We start from the raw sequence: 26,878 nt of genomic DNA on the forward strand, positions 1-26,878 counted from the left end.
ACAATGCCAGTCAGCTGAAATGAATGTCCTTTAAACCTACAGTATTGCCAGGTCTGGGGCTTGTTTTTCTTTCTTTCTTTCTTTCCTCTCCCCCCAACCCCCGTGATTTTATGTTGTGATCATAGAATCATAGAGTTGGAAGAGACCACAAGGGCCATTGAGTCCAACCCCCTGCCAAGCAGGAAACACCATCAGAGCACTCCTGACATGAGCCTCTGCTTAAAGACCTCCAAAGGAGGAGACTCCACCACACTCCTTGGCAGCAAATTCCACTGTCGAACAGCTCTTACTGTCAGGAAGTTCTTCCTAATGTTTAGGTGGAATCTTCTTTCTTGTAGTTTGGATCCATTGCTCCGTGTCCGCTTCTCTGGAGCAGCAGAAAACGACCTTTCTCCCTCCTCTATGTGACATCCTTTTATATATTTGAACATGGCTATCATATCACCCCTTAACCTCCTCTTCTCCAGGCTAAACATGCCCAGCTCCATTAGCCGTTCCTCATAAGGCATCGTTTCCAGGCCTTTGACCATTTTGGTTGCCCTCCTCTGGACACGTTCCAGTTTGATGTGTTACAAGTGCTCCTTGTTGCAATATTCCCCATTCCCAGAAATATCCCCAATATTTAAAGAGATGGTCCATTCCTTCTAATAATTAGTCAGGTTTATTAAAGACTTAACATTTGGAAGAACTGCATTCTTTCGTCAGGCTACTGAAAACAGCACCTTGGATTTTTACAATGCATTATTTTTGCATTGTATTTCCCTCAAAAAGCCAGTTAAGCAAATCATACTATGTATAGTTTAAGCTCATTGCCAGAGCCCTAGAAAATATGGGGCTTTGTAAAATTTTACACACACACACACACACACACACACAGGCTTCCAGTCACGTTACCCAGCTGGTATTGTACAGTGGTGCCTTGCAAGACGAAAAGAATCCGTTCTGTGATTCTCTTCGTCTAGCGGTTTTTTCGTCTTGCGAAGCAAGCCCATTGAAGGATCAGCGGATTAGCGCTATTAGCGGCTTTTAGCGGCTTAGAAAAAGGGGGGGGGAGGAAAAAAACCATCAGGAACTCGCAAGACATTGTCGTCTTGCGAAGCAAGCCCATAGCAGATTCGCTTTGCGAAGCACCTCCAAAACGGAAAACTCTTTCGTCTAGCGAGTTTTCCGTCTTGCGAGGCATTCGTCTTGCGGGGCACCACTGTACTCAAGTGGGATGGCAGCATAACAGCAGTAACATGAAAATATAACTAAACTCTAGCCCAAGTGATCATGGAACGTTGCATCGCTTAGGAGAGAATGAGATGATTTGCTGCAATCCACTGCACAAGTTATGGACCTAGAGGCTTCACCATCTCCAGTGGAAAGCAGATCAAATCAACTCCCTAAGCGAGGGTTTGGGTACCTGTGCTTGCATTCCAGGTCTTTCTAGTTCCAACTCCCTTGAGTTCCAGCCAGCATGGTCAGTGATCAGGGATGTTAGTGAGGGTTGGCAGCCAAATCACAAATGCATGTTTTGCTAAACAAGCACAGGGCTGGCACACAAGAGTTCTTAAACTTTCTAGTAACTTTGAAGTATTTTTTTCCTGCATACTACTTTGTTGTATTTGCTGTCAGCACTGAAATGTAAGTAAACCTTTTTGTTTGTTTCTCTTACTAAAAAAAAAGTGTGGTTCCTTCTCTGCAACGGGGGTGAAGAGGGGGAGGTCAGCAGAGCATAAATAAAAAGGAATTAAAAAGCACAACTGCCTAATTCCTAAGCTTTAGTAAACTGCAAAAACATTTAAATGTCTTACTTTCCTAAAAGACCTTAGTTACATAGGATAGGTGGTTAAAATTTAATCTTCAGATTTAACCCTCAGTCCCATCTCCCACATAGTCCAGTATCATTTGGAGGGCCAGAGGTTCCCAAACGCTGCCATAAGCAAATGTGCTTCATGTGAGGTTTTCTACCAGCTCTATCTGATACGCTGGCTGAGACCCTACCTGCCTGCTGTCTCGCCAGAGTGATACATGCACTGGTTATCTCCCGCTTGGACTACTGCAATGCGCTCTACATGGGGCTACCTTTGAATGTGACTCAGAAACTACAATTAATCCAGAATGCGGCAGCTAGACTGGTGTCTGGGAGCAGCCGCCGAGACCATGTAACACCAGTCCTGAAAGACCTACACTGGCTCTCAGTACATTTTCAAGCACAATTAAATTTGATGGTGCTGACCTTTAAAGGCCAAAAAGGCCTCAGCCCTGTATACCTGAAGGAGCATCTCCACTCCCATTGTTCAGCCCTGACACTGAGGTCCAGCACTGAGCGCCTTCTGGCAGTTCCCACACTGAGAAGTAAAGCTACAGGGAATGAGGCAGAGGACCTTCTCGGTAGTGGTGCCCACCCTGTGGAATGCCCTCCCATCAGATGTTAAGGCGATGAGTAATTATATAACATTCGGGGAACATCTAAAGGCAGCCCTGTATAGGGAAGCGGTTTAAGGTTTTAGTGTTTTTATATATGCTGGAAGTCACCTGGAGTGGCTAGGGCAACCCAGCCAGATGGGCAGGGTATAAATGATAGAAAATAATAATTCTAAAACTATGTTTTGTGTTTTCGTACTGTATCAAATGGCATGGGCAAAGATAGCTGAATTTTCAAAGCACACCTGGTGCCCCAAGTAACAGTTTAGGCTGAGCACAGGAATGCTGAACTCACAAAAATTTGGATGAAGCCCAGCCAAATCTAGGTCTCAGAAAAGGATGTACCTTTTATAGTTAGCTTCAGATGATACACAAGTTCTGAACCACTGATTTCTACTCTGGACTAATGAAGAATTGCTTTTGCTTTGGCACAAGAGACAAGAGCCACCCTAGGAAACTCTGCCTCTATAAAGTGATTGCCACTGACAACATGAGATAGGCCGGTACCTGAATGATAAACCTCCAAATTAAGCTGAGGGCTAGGTATATTCTGCCCATGCTGTCGGGGGTGGGGGGTGGTACTTGCAGCATTCAGAATGGGATTTGCTTTTTAAAAACAAGTTCGGATCGAAGATAAACTTTGATGCATGTTGACATGTCCAAAGAATTTTTAGGGACAGTGCAGGGGAAATAATAGTAAGTAAGGTTCACTGTACTGCATTGAAAAAGGCAGAATTATGCAAGCTAACACAAATTAGCACAACTCTGCTTTTACGGGCACTATGTCTCCCCCTCCCCCATCTTTTAAAAGTGCAGAATACACACCACACTCAAACCTGGAAAGCAGCACTGCTCAAAACAGGGTGAGAAGCTGCAGGTCAAGTTCACCCAAACATAGCTGCTCCGGTTCCAAATCCATCACAGGAAAAAAGTCTGAAGACTGAACACACATATGCACAGCCAGATTCAAGCATGTAATTGTGTTTTTTATAGACAGAATCACAGCCAGTGCTCAGAAATAGAAATCACAACTTAGAAGGGTTGACGGGAAGGTGGCAGAATTAGTCCTGGAACACTGATGGGAACAAACGACGTGGAGAGCCTAGGCCTGAAAACATGCATGTCACTTAAGAGAAGCAGCAGGAACTTTAGCTAGAGAGGCTATTGTTAGACAAAGATTACTATAGTTTGGTTTTCCACCCATGCAGATTTTTATTACTCGTCGTTTGCTGTGTGCAAGTTATTTTTCTATAATCAGAGTTACTTGCTGGTGGACATTGTAAAACATGCAGCAGCACTTAATTTCACCCTCCCCGCCCCACTTGAATAATAAAAAGTTCAACATGAGAATCCCTCATGAAGATATCAACCCTTTTGTCTCAACTACATGATAAAGTTAGGTGTTTTTTGTTTTTTTGTTTTAAAGCCAACACAAGAGGAAATCCAGAGGTGGGAGGGAAGCTTTAGGACAATGAATACAGAACACAGAATACTTGGCAGAAGAATTGCTCCCTTCAAACTAAGCCTGAAGGAAAACCATGCAAGAGGTGGTAGCTATCAAGACAGCCTGCACACACACAGAATTACTAGCATTAAATAGGTTTTTGGCTACCTGCAGCATGGCTCAGGAATTGTTTGCCTCTTGCTACGCAGGCAACAGGAGAACGAACACCCTATATCCCCTAGTGACCGGCAAATGGATATGCATTACGACCCCATACTCGTGTAATGTTGTATGGGTGACTGGCACCAACTTCTAAGGACAAGGGAAAGAGCAAGGGTAATTCTCTTTCCTACCTGAATTCAAGATGGTAAGCTGGGCTGCAAGAAATGCTTCTTGCAGCCTGGAAAAGAAGAGTCAGGATATACACCACGTAACATATCTAGAATTTCTAGTTCTCGTATGTCTGCCAGGACTTGAAATGGGGGTATGCGTGCCAGCTTCCAATTAAGAACCAGCTCAGGCAGCTTCATGTCAATCATTAGAATTAGAAAGCAATGCTACCCCTTTTGATAGGACAAGTATTAGATACAAGGAAAGGGGAGAAAGGGGCTGCCATCCAATCGCTGCCTGGGGGAGGGGGGCTGGAACTGCTCTGGAAGATGTGGTTTGAGGTGCGTAACGGGATGAGGCCACAAGGACAGGGGCATCTCCTCTGCTGTACAGAAGAGGCTCCTTTCCACCCCAGGGCGAACTTCCAACAAGCTCTCTTCTGGGAGAGAGGAAGGAAGCTGGTGCCATCATCTGAACCCACTAGAGAGAATTTCAAGCGTTAAGCCATACAAATGATTTTAAAGCCGTCGGAAGAAGGTAAAATGCTGGCTCAGAAAGCAACGCGCTCAGATTCTGGGGAGGGGCAGCGAGGCAACGGAAATGAGAACTTCATGTTACAGCCTTCATGTCTCTCTCCAGCTGGAGTCAGTCCACGGGCGACACACTCCCTGGTCCTGTTTTCTGCAGTACTAAGAGGCGGCGGCAAGGAGAGAGGTGATGAGAAAGGGAGCAGTAATAAACCATTTGCCATTCAAGTCCAGTTCCTTTGGGCCAAAACCCCTCTCCTCCCCCAGAGCCGATCCACGCAGAGTTCTGCAGATGAGGGGCAGAGGGTTGGGGGGCAGTGGCTTAGCGTAGGTCCTCCTCTTCGCCCTGTATGGTTTTCTTGATGCGCAGGAGCATGGTGGTGAGCCACTGGTCCAAGCGAGAGATGGAGTCATACTCCTTCACCTGATGGGGGGCAGGAAAGAACAGAGATGCAGTAAATTGTGCCTGTATTAACCAACTAACATGGTGAGCTCCTGCCTATGAAACCACATTCACATATGGAACCACTGGCAATATTCTATACAGCTTCTTTGCTGCCATTACTATTGTTATCTCAATTTTCTTACCCACACTTCACTGTAAGGTCCTGAGGCGGGTTAGTTTTAACAATTTTTAAAATTTTCGGTGCTTTGTTTCTTGTACGCTGCTTAGAGACAATTGTGGTTAGGCAGCATATACATTGTAAGTTGTTTTAAAATGTTTTTAATGCTGTAAGCTGCCCTAGGAAGAAATAATAATAATAAATAATAATAATAATAATAATAATAATAATAATAATAATAATAATAATAATAGTTGTTGCTTAAATATAATTAATAAATATATTTAAAATACAATATTAAAATCAGCTTAAAAAATTAGCCAACCGATGGGGGGCTTGTCTTAAAAATACGTATCTCAGTCATTGGCGAAGTCAAAGTAAAGAGGTGTTGTCTTCAGCATATGACAGAAATTATATAATGAAGGTACCAGGCGCACTTCTGGGGGGGGGGGGAGTTCACAACCTAGGCGATGCCACAGAGAATGTCCTTTCCAGGGCTTTTACTACCAAAACCTTTGAGGATGTTGGAACCACCAAGAGGGCCCTCCGTTGATCTTAAAACCTAAGAACCTGTAAAGGTTGAGGTGACCTTTCGGATATTTGGAGTCCGAGTCATTAAAAATCAACCTGCCTTCCTCTCATGCTAGATCTGCTTGATCTGAATGCTTAAAAATGCCTTTCCTTGGATAAACAAACGAGTCTCTGAATCCAGGATTTTAGCTTGGAAAGTATACATGTGATTTTAAGTGTATGAAATGCATGTCAGCAGCTGGCTTTGCAGGAGCACTCGTCCTCCTTTCCACAGATACTAATGCTATCACCACCCCAGAAGTGGCTGTTAGCATCTGCCGCCAGAGATGCCATTTCCCCCACACCTCCTTTTCCGCCAGGCTGGCACTCAGGGGGACTAAATCTGGCCCAGAGGCATCTAACTGCTGATCCCCATGTACCACCTGTGTTCTGGTGCAGATCGCTGCCTGCCTGCCCCACTTTAGAGCTGGTTGCTCTAAATAAAAACCAATCTATTCTTACCACCTGAGGTCTGAAGGCAGTGTGTCCCCCAGGCACACAGAGAAGGTAAAAAGCTGGCAGCCCAGGAGAATGTGAGTCAAACTTACAGAAGAAACTAAAGCTTTCCCACCAGGCTAGCCTGTCAGATTATAGCAGGGGTGGGGAACTGTAGCCCTCTGGGGGCTGCTGAACTACAACTCCCATCATACCCAGCCACGCTCGCTGGGGCTGATGGGAGTTGTAGCTCAACCTGACTGAAAGGCCAGATGTTCCCCATCTTTAGATTCTAGGTTAATGGAAACTAGGTGTCACAGCAACCCTCCCATGTTCACACTAGGCGCTTGAGGAAAACACAGCCTTACCGATTCGGTGTAGCTGTCAATGTTCTGTTCTTCATGAGCATCCAGCAATTTCTGTGAGGGAGAGAGAATATTGGTGAACTTATGGATTAGTTCCCAATTACAAGATGGTGAATCAGTGTCCCATTGTGCCCTAACAACAAACAGAAGATTTTTTTAAAAAGATGCTTTGGGTATGGATTCTTGACAGGCTGAATGTTATTCTGATAACAAAAGTGTATGTAATCATGCAATCTAGGACAGATCCTATTTTAAACGAGTGATGGGATGGGACAAAAAAGCATGTTACAAGATCTGAATAGCTTTGCATCTCCAGTCTTTTCGGTTTGTTTGATCTTCATACTAAGGAGCAACTGTGTGCCTCATCGACATCCCTCCCATCCCAACCACCAACCTTTTGTTCGTCCGTCCTTGATGACTGCACAGAAAACCTCTCAATTCTTGCTCACTGGCATCTTATTCTTTGTACAAGAACACTGAAGAGCTCCACAAATTCAATCATAAAGTTTAAGTAATCCGAAGCTGGAGTTCCCAAACTGTGGTCCACAGACCGCCAGGGACTGCAAGCTCGACAAACAGCAGGTGCAGCATATTATAAAGGTAAAGGTACCCCTGCCCGTACGGGCCAGTCGTGTCTGACTCTAGGGTTGAGCGCCCATCTCACTTAAGAGGCCAGGGGCCAGCGCTGTCCGCAGACACTTCCAGGTCACGTGGCCAGCGTGACAAGCTGCATCTGGCGAGCCAGCACAGCACACGTAAACGCCGTTTACCTTCCCGCTAGTAAGCGGTCCCTATTTATCTACTTGCACCTGGGGGTGCTTTCGAACTGCTAGGTTGGCAGGCGCTGGGACCGAGCAACGGGAGCGCACCCCGCCGCGGGATTCGAACTGCCGACCTGACGATTGGCAAGTCCTAGGCTAGGCGCTGAGGTTTTACCCACAGCGCCACCCGCATCCCTGCAGCATATTATATATTCAAGTTTATTTTTAATTATATTTTCATTGCTTCTTTCAGTTCTCATATTGCATTTTATTATTTATTAGTATACATTATTTTATATTGTATGGAATTCAGATTGGTATGCCATAAAATACACTAGAAGAAATAAAAGAGGCAATGAAAATACAATTTAAAATCATTTAGCATCTAGCACAATTGCTACAACAGGGTGAAAAATCATTAAGTGGTCTGGCAAGTTTTTCGGCATTTTTTGTTTGGGGGGGTATGGAAACCACTGAGCTAATCCACGGTTTCCTAGTGTAGTTTCAAGACTCACAAAACTTATTTTAACCGCCAAATGGATGCTTTCTGACAGTGACCGGGACAGCAGCTCCTACAGACGTCTACATCAGCCTTTGAAGGCTAGATAAAAACTACTCACTTTAACCAGTTTGCACTCTCTGGAGTCCGAGAAAGCTGGGAACATTTCTTCATATTTCTGTATAGCCAACTGATTTTTTAAAAAGAAGATAAGATGAGAAATGCAAGAAGTTAGCTGTTGGTCATCCAAAGGCTTGTTAGTAGAGCTACTCAAATTTTAGAAACCAACACACTACAGAAGCCCCAGCTCCTTCCTCCAACATGCTGCAAAGCCCCCTATTACAGTGCTATTACACAAAGACATTATCAACCCAGATCCTTGCTCCTATATGGCTTCAGTCCTTGACCCGTAAGTTAAACACTGGTGTTGCATGCTGTCAACATGCACAACTTCTGCCTCTCTCCTAGGAACAAGCTAAAAGAAGTCCTGCTTGTAGACTTTTGACTCGCGTTTGTGATGGAAGAAAGCTAGAGAGCTATAGTTGCACCCGCCACTGTCCGTATTCTGCCTTTCCCATTCTGAACACATCCAGAGGAAACCAGACATAAAGCAGGTGTTCCCAAACTGTGGTTCTTAGACCACCAGTAAACTACAGGCTTTACCAAGGTAGCCCGTGGCATGTCTGAATTTATGGTTGAGAACAGGAGCCAGCACATCCATTGCATTAAAAGTATTGATTTAGAATTGTACTTTTATTGCTTCTTTTATTTCTTATATTGCATGTCACTGCATTACAGTTCAAATTCTATTGAATTCAAATAGCAATACGATGAAATATATGTAAGAAATAAAAGCAGCAGTAAAAATGCAAGTAAAAATCTCACAGCATCTAAGCACAGGACATTATGATTGCTGTAATAGTCGGAAAATTAATTAAGTGCCCCCACCAAGACCCTCATAAATTTTCAAGTGGTCTGTGGGGGGGAAAGTTTGGAAACAGCCTAGACAGGCACTTGGGATGGTGGATCTTGGCAACACCAGACACAAAGCTTAGAAGACAAAAAACCTGTTGCCCAGACCTTGGCGTTGAGCATGTCAATGCAGAAGTGGCAGAGCGCTGCCTTGAAGAAGTACTCCTTGGCGCTGTACTTCAGCAGAGGGCTGTCCATGGCGCTGGTGCCCACCTGGAGGTGCCAAAGAAGAGCAATTCAAGCAAAGCTGCAAGTTTAACTTGGGGCCCCTGGAGACTCTGGCATTTGGTTGCCTTGAAAGCAACAAGAGAGCGGGTCTTTTCTGTGGTGGCTCCCCATCTGTGGAAAGCTCTCCCCAGAAAGGCTTGCCTGGTGCCACCACTACATGCCTTTAGGCGCCAGGCAAAACAATTCCTCTTTACCCAGGCCTATGGCTATTAACTAATCTATGGCCTGTGAAAGTACGGGTGAGTGGATTGTTATTATGATGGTTATTTCACTATTAGGACATCCGTCATTATGTTTTTTCTGATGTTTTATCCTTGATGTTCTGCAATGTGTTTTTAATGTTGTACACCTGGGATCTTGTGATAAAGGGTGGTATATAAATTGAAATAATAATAAAAATAAAAATACTCACAACTCCTACTGCTCCTATGCCCTACTGGCACCCTTCTGGGTGACACCTGGCTTGAGAGCAGTACATGTGAAAAGGATCTAGGAGTCTTGGTTGACCACAAACTTGACATGAGCCAACAGTGTGACGCGGCAGCTAAAAAAGCCAATGCAATTCTGGGCTGCATCAATAGGAGTATAGCATCTAGATCAAGGGAAGTAATAGTGCCACTGTATTCTGCTCTGGTCAGACCTCACCTGGAGTACTGTGTCCAGTTCTGGGCACCACAATTCAAGAAGGACACTGACAAACTGGAACATGTCCAGAGGAGGGCAACCAAAATGGTCAAAGGCCTGGAAACAATGCCTTATGAGGAACGGCTAAGGGAGCTGGGCAGGTTTAGCCTGAAGAAGAGGAGGTTAAGGGGTGATATGATAGCCATGTTCCAATATATAAAAGGATGTCACATAGAGGAGGGAGAAAGGTTGTTTTCTGCTGCTCCAGAGAAGCGGACACGGAGCAATGGATCCAAACTACAAGAAAGAAGATTCCACCTAAACATTCGGAAGAACTTCCTGACAGTAAGAGCTGTTCGACAGTGGAATTTGCTGCCAAGGAGTGTGGTGGAGTCTCCTTCTTTGGAGGTCTTTAAGCAGAGGCTTGACAACCATATGTCAGGAGTGCTCTGATGGTGTTTCCTGCTTGGCAGGGGGTTGGACTCGATGGCCCTTGTGGTCTCTTCCAACTCTATGATTCTATGATTCTCTAAGTAGGAACAAAGCAGCAATATGACCCTTCTGACCACATAGGTTCTGTGTAGATACAGTATGTTCATCCCTAACCACAAATGAATCGGAGGGGAGAATGAACAGGGGCAGGTTTCAAAAAGTGAGCCTCCCCTTCACGTTCTTCTTTTTTTTATGGAAGCATGCTATAAATTAGTGGCTGGATTCCTTTTTTCTCAGTTGAGGAATTCTGAAGATGCCACAGAATTTGAGTGAGAATTGCAGGTTTTCTTTAAGGTAAATTGCTTCATCTTATAGCTATGAAGTGGGGATGTCAAAGTACAGAAATGGGTGCAGGTGGGAGAAGAGACAGGCTAAGACAATAGCCCTGACTCCATTAGACAACCACTGTTAGCAATCTCCCTGCAAATGATCAACAGCGAAGTGTTCAAATAGTCTACACCTGGCAACACAAGATGCTAACTGTGCTGAACATGATCTCCAGGAGATGTTGTTTGTCTGATTGGCAAGAAAAATTGTTCTGGAAGTTGCAAACTTTTTGAGGGGGCAGCAGCAGGGAATAATAGTATATGCAGAACAAGCAGTGATAAGTCTTTCAGCCAAGGTTAAGTCTCAGGAGAAGGTGGTATTTTATAGTTGTAAAGAATCAATTCAGCTTAAAAAAATGCTATTCACTAGAACCATTATTTATTTTTCCTAGTTCCTGGTTTTCCTCCAGGTATCAGTATCTTGGGAGGTTTAGCTTTCATTTATGAGAAAAACCAAGCTTCTAGACCTCATGCCACAACATGCTTGGAAGGGTGAGAGATATCCCTGTAATCTCAATAATCAAGAGTTGAGTAAGCTTTCCAAAGTTTGGAAGGCTTCAGTACCTGCACATCTTACACACACCTGCCCTACAGTCAGCAAAACAATATTTATTCAGTTGATGGTATGCAGAAAGTATGGACACATCAATATTCAACTTTCCTTAGGTCAGAATTTGTATTGTCTAGATGTGCTATTTTAACTAAAACATGGGGTACACCGTCCTGGCAACAGTTTCATTTTCATATGTTGTACATCTTTTACCTTAAGAATTTGATTTAAACAAAGATTTGTGCTGGGAGGGGAAGGGAAGACGAGTCATAAACATACCTGCTCGTAGATCTCAATAGCTTTCTGGTACTGCTCCAGCTGAGCTGCGTAGGTAGCCACTTTCAGCAAACACTTGTTCGCCGAGCTGCAGGAAGAGAGGAAAAAAGGAGCTGCAGGCACCTGGACAGGAGTAGCAACCCACCCATCTATCTGCCCTCCAGGCCGTATGACCCCAGGAAGGACCAGATGAGAACAGCCAGATCAAATCACAGGTGTCTCCAGGGTCAAGGGTGGTGGTGTTTTTTAAAATAAAAAGGTTGCTTCCGCAGGGGAGAAATCAAACCCTGTCCCTTTACCATGCTCCTATTGCCTGGCAAGGTGCACATTCAAGGACAACACATTTTTTGACTAAGGTGTTGACCTCTTAGTGCTAACATGATGGAGGGAGGTGCCTTAACCCTCTACCAGGTGATCGGTTCTGCTTGCAAATGACTCTCCTGCCTTCCGCCCCCCTCAATACAAGAAAAATTTGGGGGACATTTACATAGGTTGTGGTGGGCATGTTTATTTAGGCAACTTATACGTTGCCCTCCATCAAGAAACATCCTAGGCTGCTTTACATAGAATTAAATGCTAAATTAAAAGCCCAAACCTAAAAACAGAAGCCGTTCCAAAGCACCTACCCAACACAACCCTAGGGCAGAGAAGGGTACAAGAATACCAGAGTTCTTCAATTACCTATTAGATTCTTCACCTTTGTAGTAATCTGCAGCTTGCTCATAATGGGCTATTGCCTTGAAAGGAAGAAAATACAAAGAGAAACTGAATAAGAAATTAGACTGGACACATGAATTTGGCTTCAGACCAAAGGTGCAAACAGCCAAATATTCCGCCTCCAGTAGGCAGACAGATGCTCCACAAGGAGCTCACAAGCAGGACAGAATGGCAATTTTCCATCCCATGTGTTAGGGGCGTTTGTTGAAATCTGGATGTTAGAAGCAGCAAAATCAAGGGACACTCTTCAGAATGTACCACGGTTCCTACGTCTACATTGCTCTGGGAAGGCAATACTAAGGGAGCAGAGCAAGGCATGCCAGAGCAAGACGTACCTCTCTAGCAATTTGTTAGGGCAAGGGGAAGTCCCTTTCTCATCATACCTTTTCAATGTCTACCAGCTCCGTCTCATAGATCTCTGCTATCGTTATATGGTGCTTGGCTGCAATGGTGAAACGGCCCTAAAGGACAAAAAGACAGGGGTGAAAAATGAACTGCCGTTTCAGGACGTCTGGGTACTTGCGCGCATCCCAATTTCAAGTGGTGAGTAGTCCTCAACCTTGTTAAAAATGGGCAATTCTCTTGAGACTCCAGACTTCCTGCAGTCTTGTGCTACATTTGCAAAACACACATTCATAGCCTTTAGGTACATGTTGGGTATATCAAAGCACACTCCCCACCCCACAAGTGTACAATTGTGAGGGATGGGCAGGTGTCATACACACAGACTTTGTGAAGGTTTACACACTAATTAACTTCTTTTAAGGATGTCTGTGCTAGAGATGACGCTTGCCAGCTTCAACGCATTTCTTGGTTTTGTTCGGCAGAGCAATCTGCTTTGTACCCTAAGTACTGTCCATACTAAGTTATTTTATCAGTTCAAGGACGTGCCTCCACCTCTTAGAACAATCCTACAAAAGACGTGCTGCAAATCCCCTGACAAACAGCACAAGCATCTGGTTCAGCCAGCCGATGCGAGCTCAAGATACCTTTCAACAGAGCACTGCAAAAGCCCAATCCAAGATGCTAATATTTACTTGCACCATGGGAGGGCAATTCCCATACACAGGGAAAGTTTGCTGGACATCATGCCCCCCCCTTTGCAGTTTTAACATTTCCTCTTTAAATCAGACATACAAATATACATACACAAAACACTCTATTTTTTAAAAGAAACTTGTTTTTGAATTGGACAATACATATATCAAAACAGGCTTACCATGTCTGTGTAGATCTCAATAGATCTGAGGAGACAGTTAATGGCCTCTGTAAAAACAGAAAGAGGTAGCAATTTTAAACATAGCAATCTAAGGAAATAAAACCATCTGGCAATGGTGCTCCTTTATCCTCCATGAAAGGGACAATGCTGTGAGTATATTTATAGCACACTTCCCACCCTGGGGATCAAAAGCCACTCAATGAAAGCTGCTGAGGCCCATAGATCTTATGGGACTTGAAAGACAGTAGCAAGCTCATTTGGAGAATTGATGGGTGTTTATCATCACTGCTTGGAGTTCTGGTCTGCATTCTCCCTTCGGGTAGGAATGGATACAATTAGAATGTCACCACATTCTACTCAGAATGAAGATACTACAACTGGTCATTCTGCAAAACACATGCATAGCCAGTGTCCCAGGATTAGCAGGGTAGATTCCAGTGCTGACCTTGTCCCCCACCCCACCCCACCCCCCAAAAAAGGAATAAATTGTTTACTGCTTTTCCAGAAACATTACAAACCAACAGCAAAACATCAAAGTTATCGCAGCTATGCTGCCCTTGTGTAGTCAGCTGAAGAACTTCAGTACTGAATATATTTAAACTAATATGTGTCCTGGTCACACACAGAATTGGATACTGTGAACTCCGACCATTTGCTAAATGGCAGCTTCTAATTTCATTGTTTTAAATTGGCAGTTGTTTCAAGCATAGCAACAAGCCACTCTTGAAAGCTCAGAAACAAGAAGAAAAGGATTTGGATGGAAATTTAAATGGTGAGCACAGGATTACTACAGAATTCCCTCCTGCCCCCTCAACACATTTTATTATGTTTGGTTTAACTTTGTGTTTGTATTTTGGACATTTATGTACACCACCCTAGCAGCCAGATCTGGATAAAAGCACCATTTTAATGTTTCCAAAATAAAATAAATGGGCAATCCAGTCTTTGGTGGCTGACAAATGAGAATGAGAACAAATTAAAAAAAAAGCACAATCAGGCATAAAAGGGGCATTAAAAAGAAGCAAAGAATTTACATTAGAAATAGAACAAAGAGTCCTGGGAAAAGGAAATGTGTTTATTCAGTGTTAATATTTATTGAGTGTTAAAATGACATCAAAGTAGTTGCCAGGAGTGTCTGGGGAGTGTGTGTCAGGGTGCCACCCTTGAAAAAGTATTTCTCACTCAACTGTCGCACCTTATTGCATGGGGCCACCCTAGCAGGCCCTCAGAAGACATTAAGGTCCAAGCAAGAGTGTGTGCAGACAAGCAATCCCTCGGGATGGATTTAAAGGGTCAAAACCTGCCCTTGGAAGCACAATCAGGCTGGTGAAGCCAAGAGGTGCAAATCTGCACAAGTTAATTTGGCAAATTTTGGAAGAGTGGGTGAGGACTACATTGTGTGTACAGAGCTCTCATCTAGACTGCATGTTATATCAGGAGCGCATGCAATGCCTCTCCTTTCAGCACTTCTGCCCTGAGAAATCAACTGATCACGGAAAGCAGAAGATCCAAAGCAAGAGGATGTAGGTGCCAAGGTGGGATCCCTTTTCATCACATTAGCCACCCCACAGACCTGGTGCGTCAGCTCAGGCATCCCATGCGCCCAGGCTGCTCCGCCTCCGCCAGGCGCAATGACAAGGACGAGGGTGGCTCTTTAGCTCTGCTACTGCAGCCGATAATCAGAATGCAAATCTCCAAAAGATTAAGCAAATCCCTGGGGAGGATTAAATTTGTTTTCTCCTCAGGTTACTTTATCATCTTTTATCCTGAAATTGCTGCCTGACTCTAGGCAGCTGCAGAAGAGGGCTCTCCCCTCCTCATTTGTCTGTCTTTTCTGCTAATTGTCGCCAGCAGACGTGCACATGAAATCCCAGAAGGGGGATCCTCTTCCCAAACAGGCCTTTGGCCTCAAGACTACAATGGAGCAAAGGCGCCATATAACCCAGTTGCTGCGCAGAGAAAGAAAAAATTAGCGAGAAGAACATGAAAACGCCCCTCCTCATAACTGCTGCTTTCGAAGGAGGATTAAAAAAAAAGACATCTGGACTTGATTCTACCTTGAAGTCATATACTAATGACAAACACCCAGGTGGGTGAATTCGAGGAACAGGCACTCTATGCAAGGCTCAGAGGCACCTTTTTCCCAAAAGGGTTGTGGATATATGCAGGTGAAGGGAGACAAAAGATCTCCTGCAAAGGTGGAACCTGAACACTTAAGGCCGAATGTACTCATGGACTGATACGGCATGTTTAGTATCTGTGAGGTTTGCACAAGCCTGGCCAGGGGGAAGCCTGTCAACTTGAAGCTCTTATGCAATGCTGCAGGCGACTGAGGATTCAAGCTAAAGCTGGACATCTCAGTGTATAATGCAAGGAAGCCAGCTGGCACATTAGCTTTTGCCCTTCAGCAACCTACGTGACTTGCAGCTTTAGAGAGAATGTACATATTAGCATTTGGCAGTTAAGCACCACAAGTCCAGAAGTCCAATACAATGGCTGTGTTCAGATGATTGTAGCTTGGCTTATTGAAAAGAGACACGTGCAAATAAAGCAATTTTAGCTCCTTCCTTGAAATGTTGTGGCTCTAATTGGCCGCAGTTTCCCATTTCATTTGAACTGGTAAACTATGGTTATGAGATTCAGAACAAACCAACTCCAAACCTTCACAAAGGAGAAGAGGGCTGCATGGGCGGGCAAGAGACTTGTGTGTATCTCATCTTATTAAACTGAAATATTAACATCTGAATGCAGCAGCTGTCTTCCCTTCTCATCAACCAGAGATATGTGCACATAAAATATGAATAAGTATATGGATACACAGACTGTGCAATGCACCCAGTTCCACACAAGGCTTGGTGTATTTTGCATGATAGTGACCCAAATTCTGCAATTTAAACACATTTCGCAATCACGCAAACACGGTGCTTTCTGCATCAAATACACAAGTGTGTAGAATATTTCAGGAGGCATGAATAGGCCTTGTCTCACAGACTACCCTCCCAGCTCCAGCCCGAGGAGCAAGTCCCACTACAGTTTTGAGGCTGTATAACTTGCCTAATCCACTTTTTTCTTACCTTGAGGATCAGCTTTCTTGAAGGCATTGCCAGCATCCACAAAGCTCATGGCCGCATCATGCTTGTTCTGCAGCTGGAGATGCAACTGAGCAGCCTGGCAGAAAGCATTCCCTGCAGCTAGGTGGAGAGAGAAAGGGGCTGTGAGTATGCAAGGCCTGGAATTTGTCCATGCACATAACATCAAAATTCTACAACCAGAACTGTGAAGAGGCAGAAGAGGCCTCAAGTTAAAAGCAAGAGAGAGGTGGCAGAAGGGGTCAAGGCTTACTCCTGCAACCCTTGTGTTGCCAAATGTCCATACAGGTAAAACAAAGAGGACTTGACACGTACCTGCAGAGCTCTAATTTAATCTTACAGCACCCATTCAACCAGCACCTTATCAAACGGTGATGGTCTCGTGTCAAATCCAGGAAAAGAGGCAGAGATAATTTGCCTCTTACCTTACATAGGCAGTCCAACCCATCAGCTCAAGACCAGTGGTCTATACTGACTGGCTGCTGCTGCTGCTCTCCAGTGCTTCAGAGAGAAGTCTTTTCCAGTCCTACCTGGAGATGCCAAGGATTGAACCTAGGGTGCTTAAAATGCCAAGCATGCCCTTTACCACTGAGCTATGGCCCTCTCTACTAAGAGAGAATGCCATAAATCTTAGTCTAGGGTTTCACAAGAAACTGGGCCAAGACAGCAGGCTCTTCCCCCACACTTGCTGGGGGATATTACAGTGGTACCTCGGGTTAAGAACTTAATTCGTTCTGGAGGTCCGTTCTTAACCTGAAACTGTTCTTAACCTGAGGTACCACTTTAGCTAATGGGGCCTCCCGCTGCCGCCGCCGCACGATTTCTGTTCTCATCCTGAAGCAAAGTGCTTAACCCGAGGTTAGCGGAGTCTGTAACCTGAAGTGTCTGTAACCCGAGGTACCACTGTATAGGTATATTATATTACAGGTCCATATTATTTTGAAGACCATATGTTTCCTGCTTTTTAGCCCAGGGACTCTGCATTTCTCTTACAATGAGAGAGAGAGAGTTTACAAGCCAATGAGCAGTTGGGGTATGCAGTTCTGAGGAATGCAATGCAAGGTTAATAAAAGCAAAGGGGAGAGATAATGTTACGTACCACTCCAGTTCTTGGCCATTTTAAACATATTGGCCGCTCTTGCATAGATATCACATGCTTCCTCAACCCTGGAGGAGCCACCCCTAGAGAGGAAAGAAAAGAAACCACTGAATCTGCTTGCTGCACAGGCAAACAGAACCATCTGCTTGGAAAGGAACATGCTCTCCGGGGGGGGGGGGGGGAATGCCTTACCCACATTAAGAATGCTACACAGCTTTAGACTGGGTCTGCACCCACGGATATAAAGACACGGAACAAGAGATATTGAGAGATGCATAATTCACGTCTCCCTTTTTTATGATTTCTATCACAGAGAAGCGCCGTAAAGTATACAATTCAAAGAAATAAAAACTAGTGACTTCCCAATACAACACGGGAATATTAATAATAGACCAGGTAAACACCTTGCGTGCTAAAGAACCTATCTAAACAAGAAGGTCTTCACTGAGCACCTGAATGCCCCTAATACAAGGCAAGAAAGAAACCACACTCTTAAAGCCCATTTGAGCCCTACAATTTACACTGCACTTTCTTCTGATCCTAGGTATAGATGCTCTGTGGTATATTCCACAAAGAGGTAAGAGGCAAACAAAAATTTCCATACGTAAAAATGCCAGATTTGCCCTAAACCCCCAACGTTCTTCAAAACGAGATTCCCTGCCCACCACGACACCACATTCTTCTATTGAACAGACATATCCATGTCTTCACTGAATGCCAAGGATTTGGTTCTTCTGAAAATTTACTGCAGATGGCAAGTAGCTAAACCTTGCCAGATGTTTCAGCTTTGGCAAAATGAGTCCTGTGGTTAGAAAGAGAAGCATCATCAGGCCAAGGTTTCTTCTGCTATGAAAAGAGAAGAGGCCCAGTGTAAAGGGCAAGAGAGCACAGAAGAACAACGTAATACACATCTTAACAGATGTTCCAAACACACATAACAGTTAAACCATCAGACACCTACAAAACAATGTAAAGAATCTGGTCTGGGTGATTTTCACACTATAGGGACTGGAAAAGCAGGCTTTGCTTACAGCCTCCAAGCAAAGGCAAGATGTCAATTATGGTTTAGTTCACTGGGACTGTGAGGTAGATTCCTAGTCTGGGAGGCATCTGGCCATTGCACAACAAACAGTGGAACAGTACAGTCCTCTGGACATCTCTCCCAGAAGTGGCTCCCAGAAGTCCAGCCGTCACCAGAGCTACAGGATCCCACCCAGGAAAACTTGGGTTCAAAAACCAGAAAGCTTATTTGTACTAAGACACTGGTAACAATGAGACTGGATTACTATGATGCACTCTATGTGGGGCTGATCTTCATCCAAAAGCTCCAGTGGCTAGATTTTTGTGCTTGTAAGCTGTTTTAAAGTGTTGTTGATGTTGTTACCAACCCTGGGACCTTAAAGTGAAGGGCAGGTGTCTAATCACAATCGTAACTGGGGCAGATGACATGTGATACCTCTGCTAAAACATCTGTACTAGCTGCACATATTTTACTTGGCCAGGTTAATGGTTATTGTATTAACATACAAAGCCTTGAACAACCTGGGTCCAGAGTACCTTAAGGACCACCTGCGCCCTTATATTCCAGCTTGAACACCAAGATCATTTGTAAAAACAGTGTTAGTTGTCCCCTCCCCTCTAGTTCAGAAGCCCATCTGGCTCCAATGTGAAGTTGAGCATTTAATGTCACTGGTTGCACGCTGTGTAATACATACTCATCCAGCCGAGGTTCAGCAGGCATCCTTGCAGCTAATTTTCAGGTAACTCTTGAAAGCTTTCATGACAGGAAGCCTATCTTTTTCTACATGACAGCCATTTTTTATGATTCCTTATTTTTATGGTGTTTTATGTTTTATTGAACTTGCATTATTTTGTTGTACACCTCCTTGATATTTTATACGAGGAGGTATTCTATAGTTTCATAAATAAAAATATTTTGGGTTCCTAGTGCCAAGCTCATTTCCTCAGTCTTGTGCAGCATAGTGTTTTATTAAGTGCCTAGCAATTTAATTTCCTAGATGAGGGGTCTCAATTTCTAGCCAGGTATTACTTGCAGTCAATGTCATTCCTCTCTCTCCAAAGTCTTGTGGATCACCCAGACAGGATTTTCCCAGTATAAAGTGAGATGAGACACTTCTGTTTGTCCTTTCCAAAGCTCAGTACAAACTCCACTACAAAGGAAAACGACCCCTTGTGTTCTTCCAAGTCCTCTTTAACTCTTGGAAGAATTTAAGGGAAGGGATTTGTGTGTCAGGTACTGGAGGGGGACAATCATCACCGGCAACCCAGTTTATAAAAATCCATCCTAAATGTGCACTCTCTCTTTCACACACACAAAATATACAAAGAGAGAACACTACAGTATTGAAAGGAATTTTTAAAAAGCATCACCGGTGAACACTTTAATCCACAGAATACCCTGGCTGAAATCTCCTCTGCTCAAAAGCGTTTAATGAGGTATGTATTCTTAAATCCTTTAAAAGCCAACACAGACATTCTCATATATTTGACCTCAATCTCAGCCTCTGGGGAAAAGCACACCCATAACTCGAGATCCATATTACAACAGGGCTCCATACACTTCACAAACCTCAAGCAGTTTAGCAATCATAGCCCTCAACCCAGGAATTGAAGGTTTGTCAAGACACTAACTAATATCTCACTCTCCTCTTTCTGAGAACTGCAATTCCCAGAACTTGAAAGACATATAAATGGCTTCTATGACACTTGAGGATTGACCAAGGCATGTTCTTTCAGAAGCAAAGCCCTTCTGAGTTCAATGAAGTTTACTTCTAGTCGCTGAGCCCTAATCTGACCTAAGAATCTATTCCATAACAGTGACAGTATTGATCACCCAACACAAGCACACAAATATTTTTTACCTATGAATGTTAAATATCCGTCAATAAGCTTGGCACCTTTGTGGCTTGCAAAGGAAGAATTCCAGGTGCAGAAACAAACTGCCTTTTCATTTTTAGCACCCTGTTTTGTCATCTCCCTTCTGTCTTCCCACTTCATCTCGCCAACCTTCCTAGAAGTGAGTGTTTTCCTCCCACGCCACAGAAAATCACCAGTCCCTGATACACCAAGGCTCTCTTTTTTTCATAGTCTCTGAGAATTCATTATCTACTTCAGCTCCTTGCATCTCAAGGCCCAGATGTGCATTATGTGCAAGAGGAAGCTGGCCTTGAGTCACCAGCTCTGTCATGTGCCTTTCCTTGCCTGCCCCTGACTAGGCAGCGGTGGCGATGGCTGCTTCAATAACAGACATTGCCAGCAGGAAAAAAACAGATGCACAGCCGGAAGAACTGCAAGCGCAGACCAGTTCTCCTCCTTCTTAGCCCACAGATTATAATGCAACAGCCACCAGCTACGTCAGCCTCCATCAAAGCATTATTTTCAAGAGGGAAGGAGCAAAAACATTCCCCACAAACACCATTATTGTTACCACAAATAACTGAAGGGCAACTAACCCTTCCATTACACACATCCATATCAAAGGAAAATGCACTCTTATTTGCCAGCTAGAAAATACAGAAGGTGCTACCCCAGACATTTAAGTAAACTTCCCATTTCTAAGAAAAAGCTGCATCTCTTGCTGCTGTACTTTTCCACTTCAAATAATCATTTAACTCACCCCAAACTACATATTATGCAATAAGGAAGCAGAAGGGTCCTCTTGAATTTGACAGTTAAAGAAAACAGATCCTTTTCTCTGAGGGAAGGCATATTCTATCAGGGACATGATACAGCCTGTTTTAAAGCGATGCTGGTTTTGCTATGTTTTAAAGTATTACCAAATATTACTGACCTTTTAATCTTAATTGGAATGCTATATTTAATGATGTTTTAGTTAATTGCAGTATATCAGTATCTTAAATAAACATATAAAACAAAGCAAGGATTTACTTCACAAAATTCGACTGAAAGGCTTATCAAAGTTTTTATTTTAGGCTAATACAAGATTCCTCAAGGTAGGTCTGTGCATCAGAAGCCAGCCTGTTAGACTCTTACTGCCTTATCATTTATGGGCCTCACCACTCCTAAGGGTTCATTCAGCCCAGGGACACCCAATCCCTCTTGTGAAATTCTGATGTCCTTCAGCTTTTTGGAGCATACAAGTTTGGAGGGAGGAGGTGGTTATTAGCCGTTTCTACCATTTCACTCCAATAAATATGGGACTGCAGATAGTGACGGACATATAAAAAAGGGCAGATTTTGTATCCTGTTGTGCCCCTAACTGCTAGCCTGCTGCCACGTATAGCTTATCCAAGATCTCCCTTTACCACCATTCCCCCTTCTTCTCAAGGCTTGACACTGTTATTAAAATTGTAGGTGTGTGACTAATGGGTATGCCTAACCCAGACAATGCTACTCGTCTGTGGGTGGTGGAAGACATCCATCACGTCACACGCTTCAGTCTCCCCAGTCAGCCTGGAACCAAGTCCCAGGCTTTAAAATTATTTTTTAGTTCATGCCAGTCTCAACAACTATTTTCAGCCAACTGCAGTGTTCCAAGTTAGGCAGACAGCCATGTTCTGTTCTTGTTCATGATCATATCCTCCCTCTTCCTATGGAGAGAAGAGAAGGTCCAACTTTATGCAAACCATGAATGCTACTAGCAAAGTAGGTGTAGGCTGCTCTTATTGCAGGCTCATTCAGAAGAGTCTCCATTTTGTTAAATAAGCACTGGTGTGTGCAAGAAAATAATCTCAGCTACTTAGCAGTACTAGCACACATTCAGAAAAAGCACAGATAGAATCAGGGCGATTAGTCTCAGGGAAACTAACAAAGCTTCCCAGGATGACAAAAGCTCTGACAGACTTGCCAGTCACTATTCATTACCTGTACAGATCCTTAATCCCTGCACAACACTGCATTAGTCTTGCACAACCCCTCCTCTTAAGCATAAAGCAGCTTGCTGTCTTCTGAGAAATAGACTTGCGCCTTAACCACTCTTCTGTCTTGCAGCCTGGAAAACTACAACAGTTAACAGAAACTAAGCCAAATCACAGGAGCTCAGGGGCTTCAATAAACTCATCTGCCTCCTGCAAAGGTAGCAGCTCCCACCAGTGGTGTTATCCCAAATCCCAGTTATCTCACCTGGGCTCAGCAAAAGAAGCTGTGAAGGCGGAAATTAGGAGAAATAAGAAAAGCTTGGGCCTGTTATTCCATATTCAAACTCACAGCAGTGGGAAGCGGGGGAAGCAGAAGAGAAAGTGAAAGTATTAGGACTTTTATTTTTATGGTGCAGCAGCATTTAGGCTACATTGCATCACACGTCAGACTATGGTTTAGGCAGTTTCCTCTAAATTTCTATGCAGGTTATGCATACGAGCATCTTCTGTCATCAGCCAGGTCTCTAGTTACCAAAGTATTGGGGGGAAACAACCACCCTCCTAATGTAATTAAAAGTGGGAAGTATACAGGATTAATGTCCACGAAGAAAGGAAGCAAGGCCCACATGATGAAAATCAGGTGAATGGAGTTGCCTTAATTCAGGTGCTTTGTAATGGGTGCATTGTTTTACATTGTCTATTTTATTGTTCTTATTGTGGTCTGCACTCATCTCCTAAGGGAGGAAGGACAGAATATCAATGACTTCAAATATAAAAGTTTACAACTGTTTCAAATTCATAAGCAACACATGTACAGCACTGACAGGAACCCTGCAACGCACACACTGGTCTGGACCTTAAAACTATTCCACATGACTGAGCAGGCTTCCACAGATACAGTCAGTGGAGTTGGTCACAGCCTTAATTCAGAGCGCTTTAACTCGCAAGACCGTCACTTTTTGACTACTATTAGAATTTGGTCTGTCCCACCCAACCCGCTCCCAAATAAAGCTGGACCTACAGCCTCTTCCATCACCACAATAACCTTCACTCAAAGAACAAACTCCAGAGGATTCCCACAGTTTCAACAGCATTCACTTAAGCTCACTGCAATGAAGTTACCCCTCCATAATATTAGAAAATCGCCTCCCATCAACTCAGCCAGTTCCTATTGCCCCCACTTCACCCAACAGCTGCTTCCTTAAAGCTCCCATGACATTGCCCTGAAACAGCTACTGGACCTAGTCCACTTGCCTGCAATGCATCTCAACCAATCCTCAACACATTACTCCAATTAGCAGGATCTCCTGTCACCAGACTGTCCTACAATAGCCTATTTTCTTCTCCCTTCTCTTCACCACCTTTCTGATCTTCCAACTCACACAGATGTCAGCAGCCCTTCCCCTATGCATTACTAGCACCTTCTCCCAATTTAATCTGCTTCCCAGAACGTTCCCGGCCCATTTCAACTTGAAGCCATTCAGTTTATCTCACCCAATCCCTTTCTTTAAATATGCCCCTCCCACCAGCTAAGTTTCTACATTTCCAGCTACCTCCATCCTCATTTTTGTCTTCTTTAGCCAATGTTATTTTTCTGTAAATAAAGCTATAGACAGTTTCGGAACTCCTCAGATTTTCTGCTGAGTGTTGGCTCACCTCTTCCCCTGGATATATAACCCTGAACATCCTAACCTACCTTCCAATATAAACTTTCCCAACCCACTATTATCCATACTTAGTGCCACTCTCCCAGATTCCTATTTGCTTATAGAGACTCCACCATGGAGCTCTTATTTCCTTCTCACCTTCGACCAAGTGTCCCCCTCATTACCAGTGGGAGCTAGTCCATTTTGGGCAAATGACAACCTAAGCAAACCAGCTCCCACCTGGCTGCCTTCTTACTTTGAGTTAGTTAGGGGGTGGCACTGCCTGCCGCTGGCTGCAATTACTGTTGATTCTCCTTTCTTCTGCCCTACCAATCTCAATGGACACCAGCCGCTAGTATATTATCTCCTGCTCACACACACAGGCAATTCATCACTCCCACCAAAGAGCTAGGATAGCTCAGTCAGTAGAACATGTGGGTTTCAGCCCCAAGTTGGGGAAATAACAAAAATATTATTTATATGCCGCCCATCTGACTGGGTTGCCCCAGCCACTTGGGGCAGCTTCCAGCAAAATATAAAAACACAATAAAACATCAAACGTTAAAAACTCCCTTATATAGTGCTGCCTTTAGAAGTCTTCTAAGGGCTAGATGACCCTTGGTGTCCCTCCCAACTTTACAGTCCTATGATTTGTCAAGCCTGTCACTCATTCCCTCCCACTGTCTTTACACTTCATTGCCACTTTCCCACAGCGACACCTCTCACAATATATCCCCCCACAACGATGTGTGCACTTCCTGCATTTCCACATGACCCAGTGCCCCAGAGTCTCATTAGAGGTGGCTGGTTTTAGGGAGAGCAAAACACTGACCCACCAACCCTGCCCAGCTGGTGTTCGCCCACTTTGCAAATTGACCACTTGCGACTAAGTGAAGATGCCCATCTGGAGGTGCATGCCTGGGGATCTTTGGATCTTTACTGCTTTCGAACAGTAGCAACACATCCTGTAGAATTTTATCTGCACAATCAAAACGAATATCAAGAACCAAAAAGCCATATTGAAAAACGTGACTTTCGAGCCATCTGGCCCAAAAATGGCAGTTAGGCATTCTGTTTTGGTGACAGTAACCCTAGTTTAAGGAGCCATTTGGGGCCTAGCTTATCTGAGTTTTTAACATTGCTCCAAATCAGCCCCCACCCGGCTGCCTTCTTTCTTGCAGTACATGGTGGCAGTTCTGCCTGCCACTGGCTCTGGCTCCACCTTCCGCTGGTCCTCCGGCCTTCCGCCCTACCAGTCCCAAAGGGCACCAGCCGCCAGAGTTTATTACCACAACGCCAATCCCCATAAACACAAGCACCTACACACCAGAGATTTATCAACCCCACCAGAAATCCATTAACCCGTCAAGTGAAGTTTTTTTAGTGTGCAATGTTGTACTGTGCTATTGCTACTTTTTGTTGGGAAACCGCCCAGAGTGGCTGGGACCAACCCAGTCACATAAATAGGGCTGCCATATTTTGAAAAGGGGGGGGGGAAGGGAGGACGTTCTGACAGCTCTCACTTTAAATACCCCCCTACTTTATGTAGGCTATAGAAACTGCAATGGGGGGGGGGGGAGAAGAGATGGGGGAAAGCAAGTCTTCAGCCACCACTTACGTCTATATCCAGAAACTCCATAAAACATATTTTGTTGCACTGTGCAAAATATTAGCTAGTACCTTTCCCGGGAAAATCAGAGGCTCACTATGTCACGTTCCTATTGGAAGACCAGACAAACGCTAGAACATTAGCAGTGGCAAAGTTTTTATTGGTGATTGCAAGAACCAATGATCCCTATATTTTGAACAAAATGCTTGTTTAACCTGGAGGAAGGCTGAATGAATTGTGTATTGCTTTGTATTGATTTGTAATAAAGATTGATGATGATATCCAGAAAGTAGAGCCAGAGACATTTTGGCCAGTTTTTTTTTTTTTTTTAAATCCGACCGCGAGATAAATTTTACCCCTGAAAAAAGAAGATGTGTCCTGGGAAAAGGGGACACATGTCACCCCTTATTAATTATTACCATTATTATGATGACCCTGACTCTGCTCCCTCCCCCTCCCCCGCAGGGACACCCTTCAGAAATGACACCCCCCCACACACACACACCGCGCGCGCGCACTTCCCGCATTTCCACATGACCTAACGCCCCGCAGTTTCTCTCTTCCCCCCCCCACACCGGGCCCGCCTCTCCTTCGCCGCCTCGTCCTGCTCGAGGGCCTCACCCGAACAGCCCCGAGAAGAAGCCTTGGGAGCCGCGCACTTTCTTGTCCGCCTCGGCCAGCAGCTGCAGCGCCTCCTTCTCTTTGCCGCTCGTATCCATCGCCATGGCCGCCTGAGGGAGGGAGACGGAGACGACGACGACGACGGCGGAGGTTCCAGTGACTCGCCTTCCGCCGACTTCTCCTCAGACTGACGGGGAGACCAGACGCCGCCGCCGAGGAGGAGGAGCTGGCGCGAGAAGAGCGTGCGCGCCTACGTCACCGCGCACGGCCCAACCGCCGGCGTCGCCCCGCCTCCCTTCCGCCGCCGCCACGTGACCCGGTGAGCTAATGTTGTTGTTGTTGGAAGCCGAGGCTACGCCTGCAAACGCGCCTGCGCACGTCGCAGCCGCTGGCTCGCACCACCGCGCACTCTTCCCCGCCCCGCTGTGCTGACTCACTCGGAGTCATGTGACGACAGCAGCCGCAAGGTTGCTCGTCGCGTTACAGGCGATTAGAACGGAGGTGGTAGAGTCCACTGAGTGGAGAGGAGGAGGGGGGTGTGGAGGTTGGCTCGGCTGTACCACTTCAGAGGAAGGGGGGTATAGATTTGTTTACGGGTTTGGTTTTTTTTAAAAAAATGACTCCTTTTTAAAAAAAAAATATAATTCTTAGTGAAATAGAAAACTAGCG

The 26,878-nt window shown here is 44.6% G+C and overlaps 1 protein-coding gene and 1 long non-coding RNA gene across 2 annotated transcripts in view; one reads left to right on the forward strand and one right to left on the reverse strand.

The window, feature by feature from the left end:
* LOC310712756 overlaps positions 1-26,878 on the forward strand; it is a 102,221-nt gene that overhangs the window by 58,680 nt on the left and 16,663 nt on the right. The window lies entirely within an intron of this gene.
* Positions 3,375-26,541, reverse strand: NAPA (NSF attachment protein alpha). The gene is made up of 11 exons (XM_083515975.1): positions 26,210-26,541; positions 17,496-17,578; positions 16,382-16,498; positions 13,308-13,354; positions 12,472-12,549; positions 12,053-12,108; positions 11,375-11,459; positions 8,984-9,088; positions 8,025-8,093; positions 6,647-6,697; positions 3,375-5,134 (listed from the first exon to the last, which is right to left on the reverse strand). Exons 1-11 carry the CDS (start codon positions 26,311-26,313, stop codon positions 5,033-5,035), a joined length of 897 nt encoding a protein of 298 aa, XP_083372101.1. The 5' UTR covers positions 26,314-26,541; the 3' UTR covers positions 3,375-5,032.

Source organism: Podarcis liolepis (genome assembly GCF_965112155.1).
Source record: "Podarcis liolepis genome assembly, chromosome: 7".
NCBI lineage: Eukaryota > Metazoa > Chordata > Lepidosauria > Squamata > Lacertidae > Podarcis > Podarcis liolepis.

Coding starts and splice junctions, on each gene's coding strand:
- NAPA (XM_083515975.1), bottom strand. CDS start 26,313: ATGGCGATGGATACGAGCGGCAAAGAGAAGGAGGCGCTGCAGCTGCTG. Junction 17,579..26,209: donor TTCTTCTCGGGGCTGTTCGG/GTGAGGCCCTCG, acceptor TTTCCTCTCTAG/GGGTGGCTCCTCCAGGGTTG. Junction 6,698..8,024: donor GAGAGTGCAAACTGGTTAAA/GTGAGTAGTTTT, acceptor TCTCCCTCACAG/AAATTGCTGGATGCTCATGA.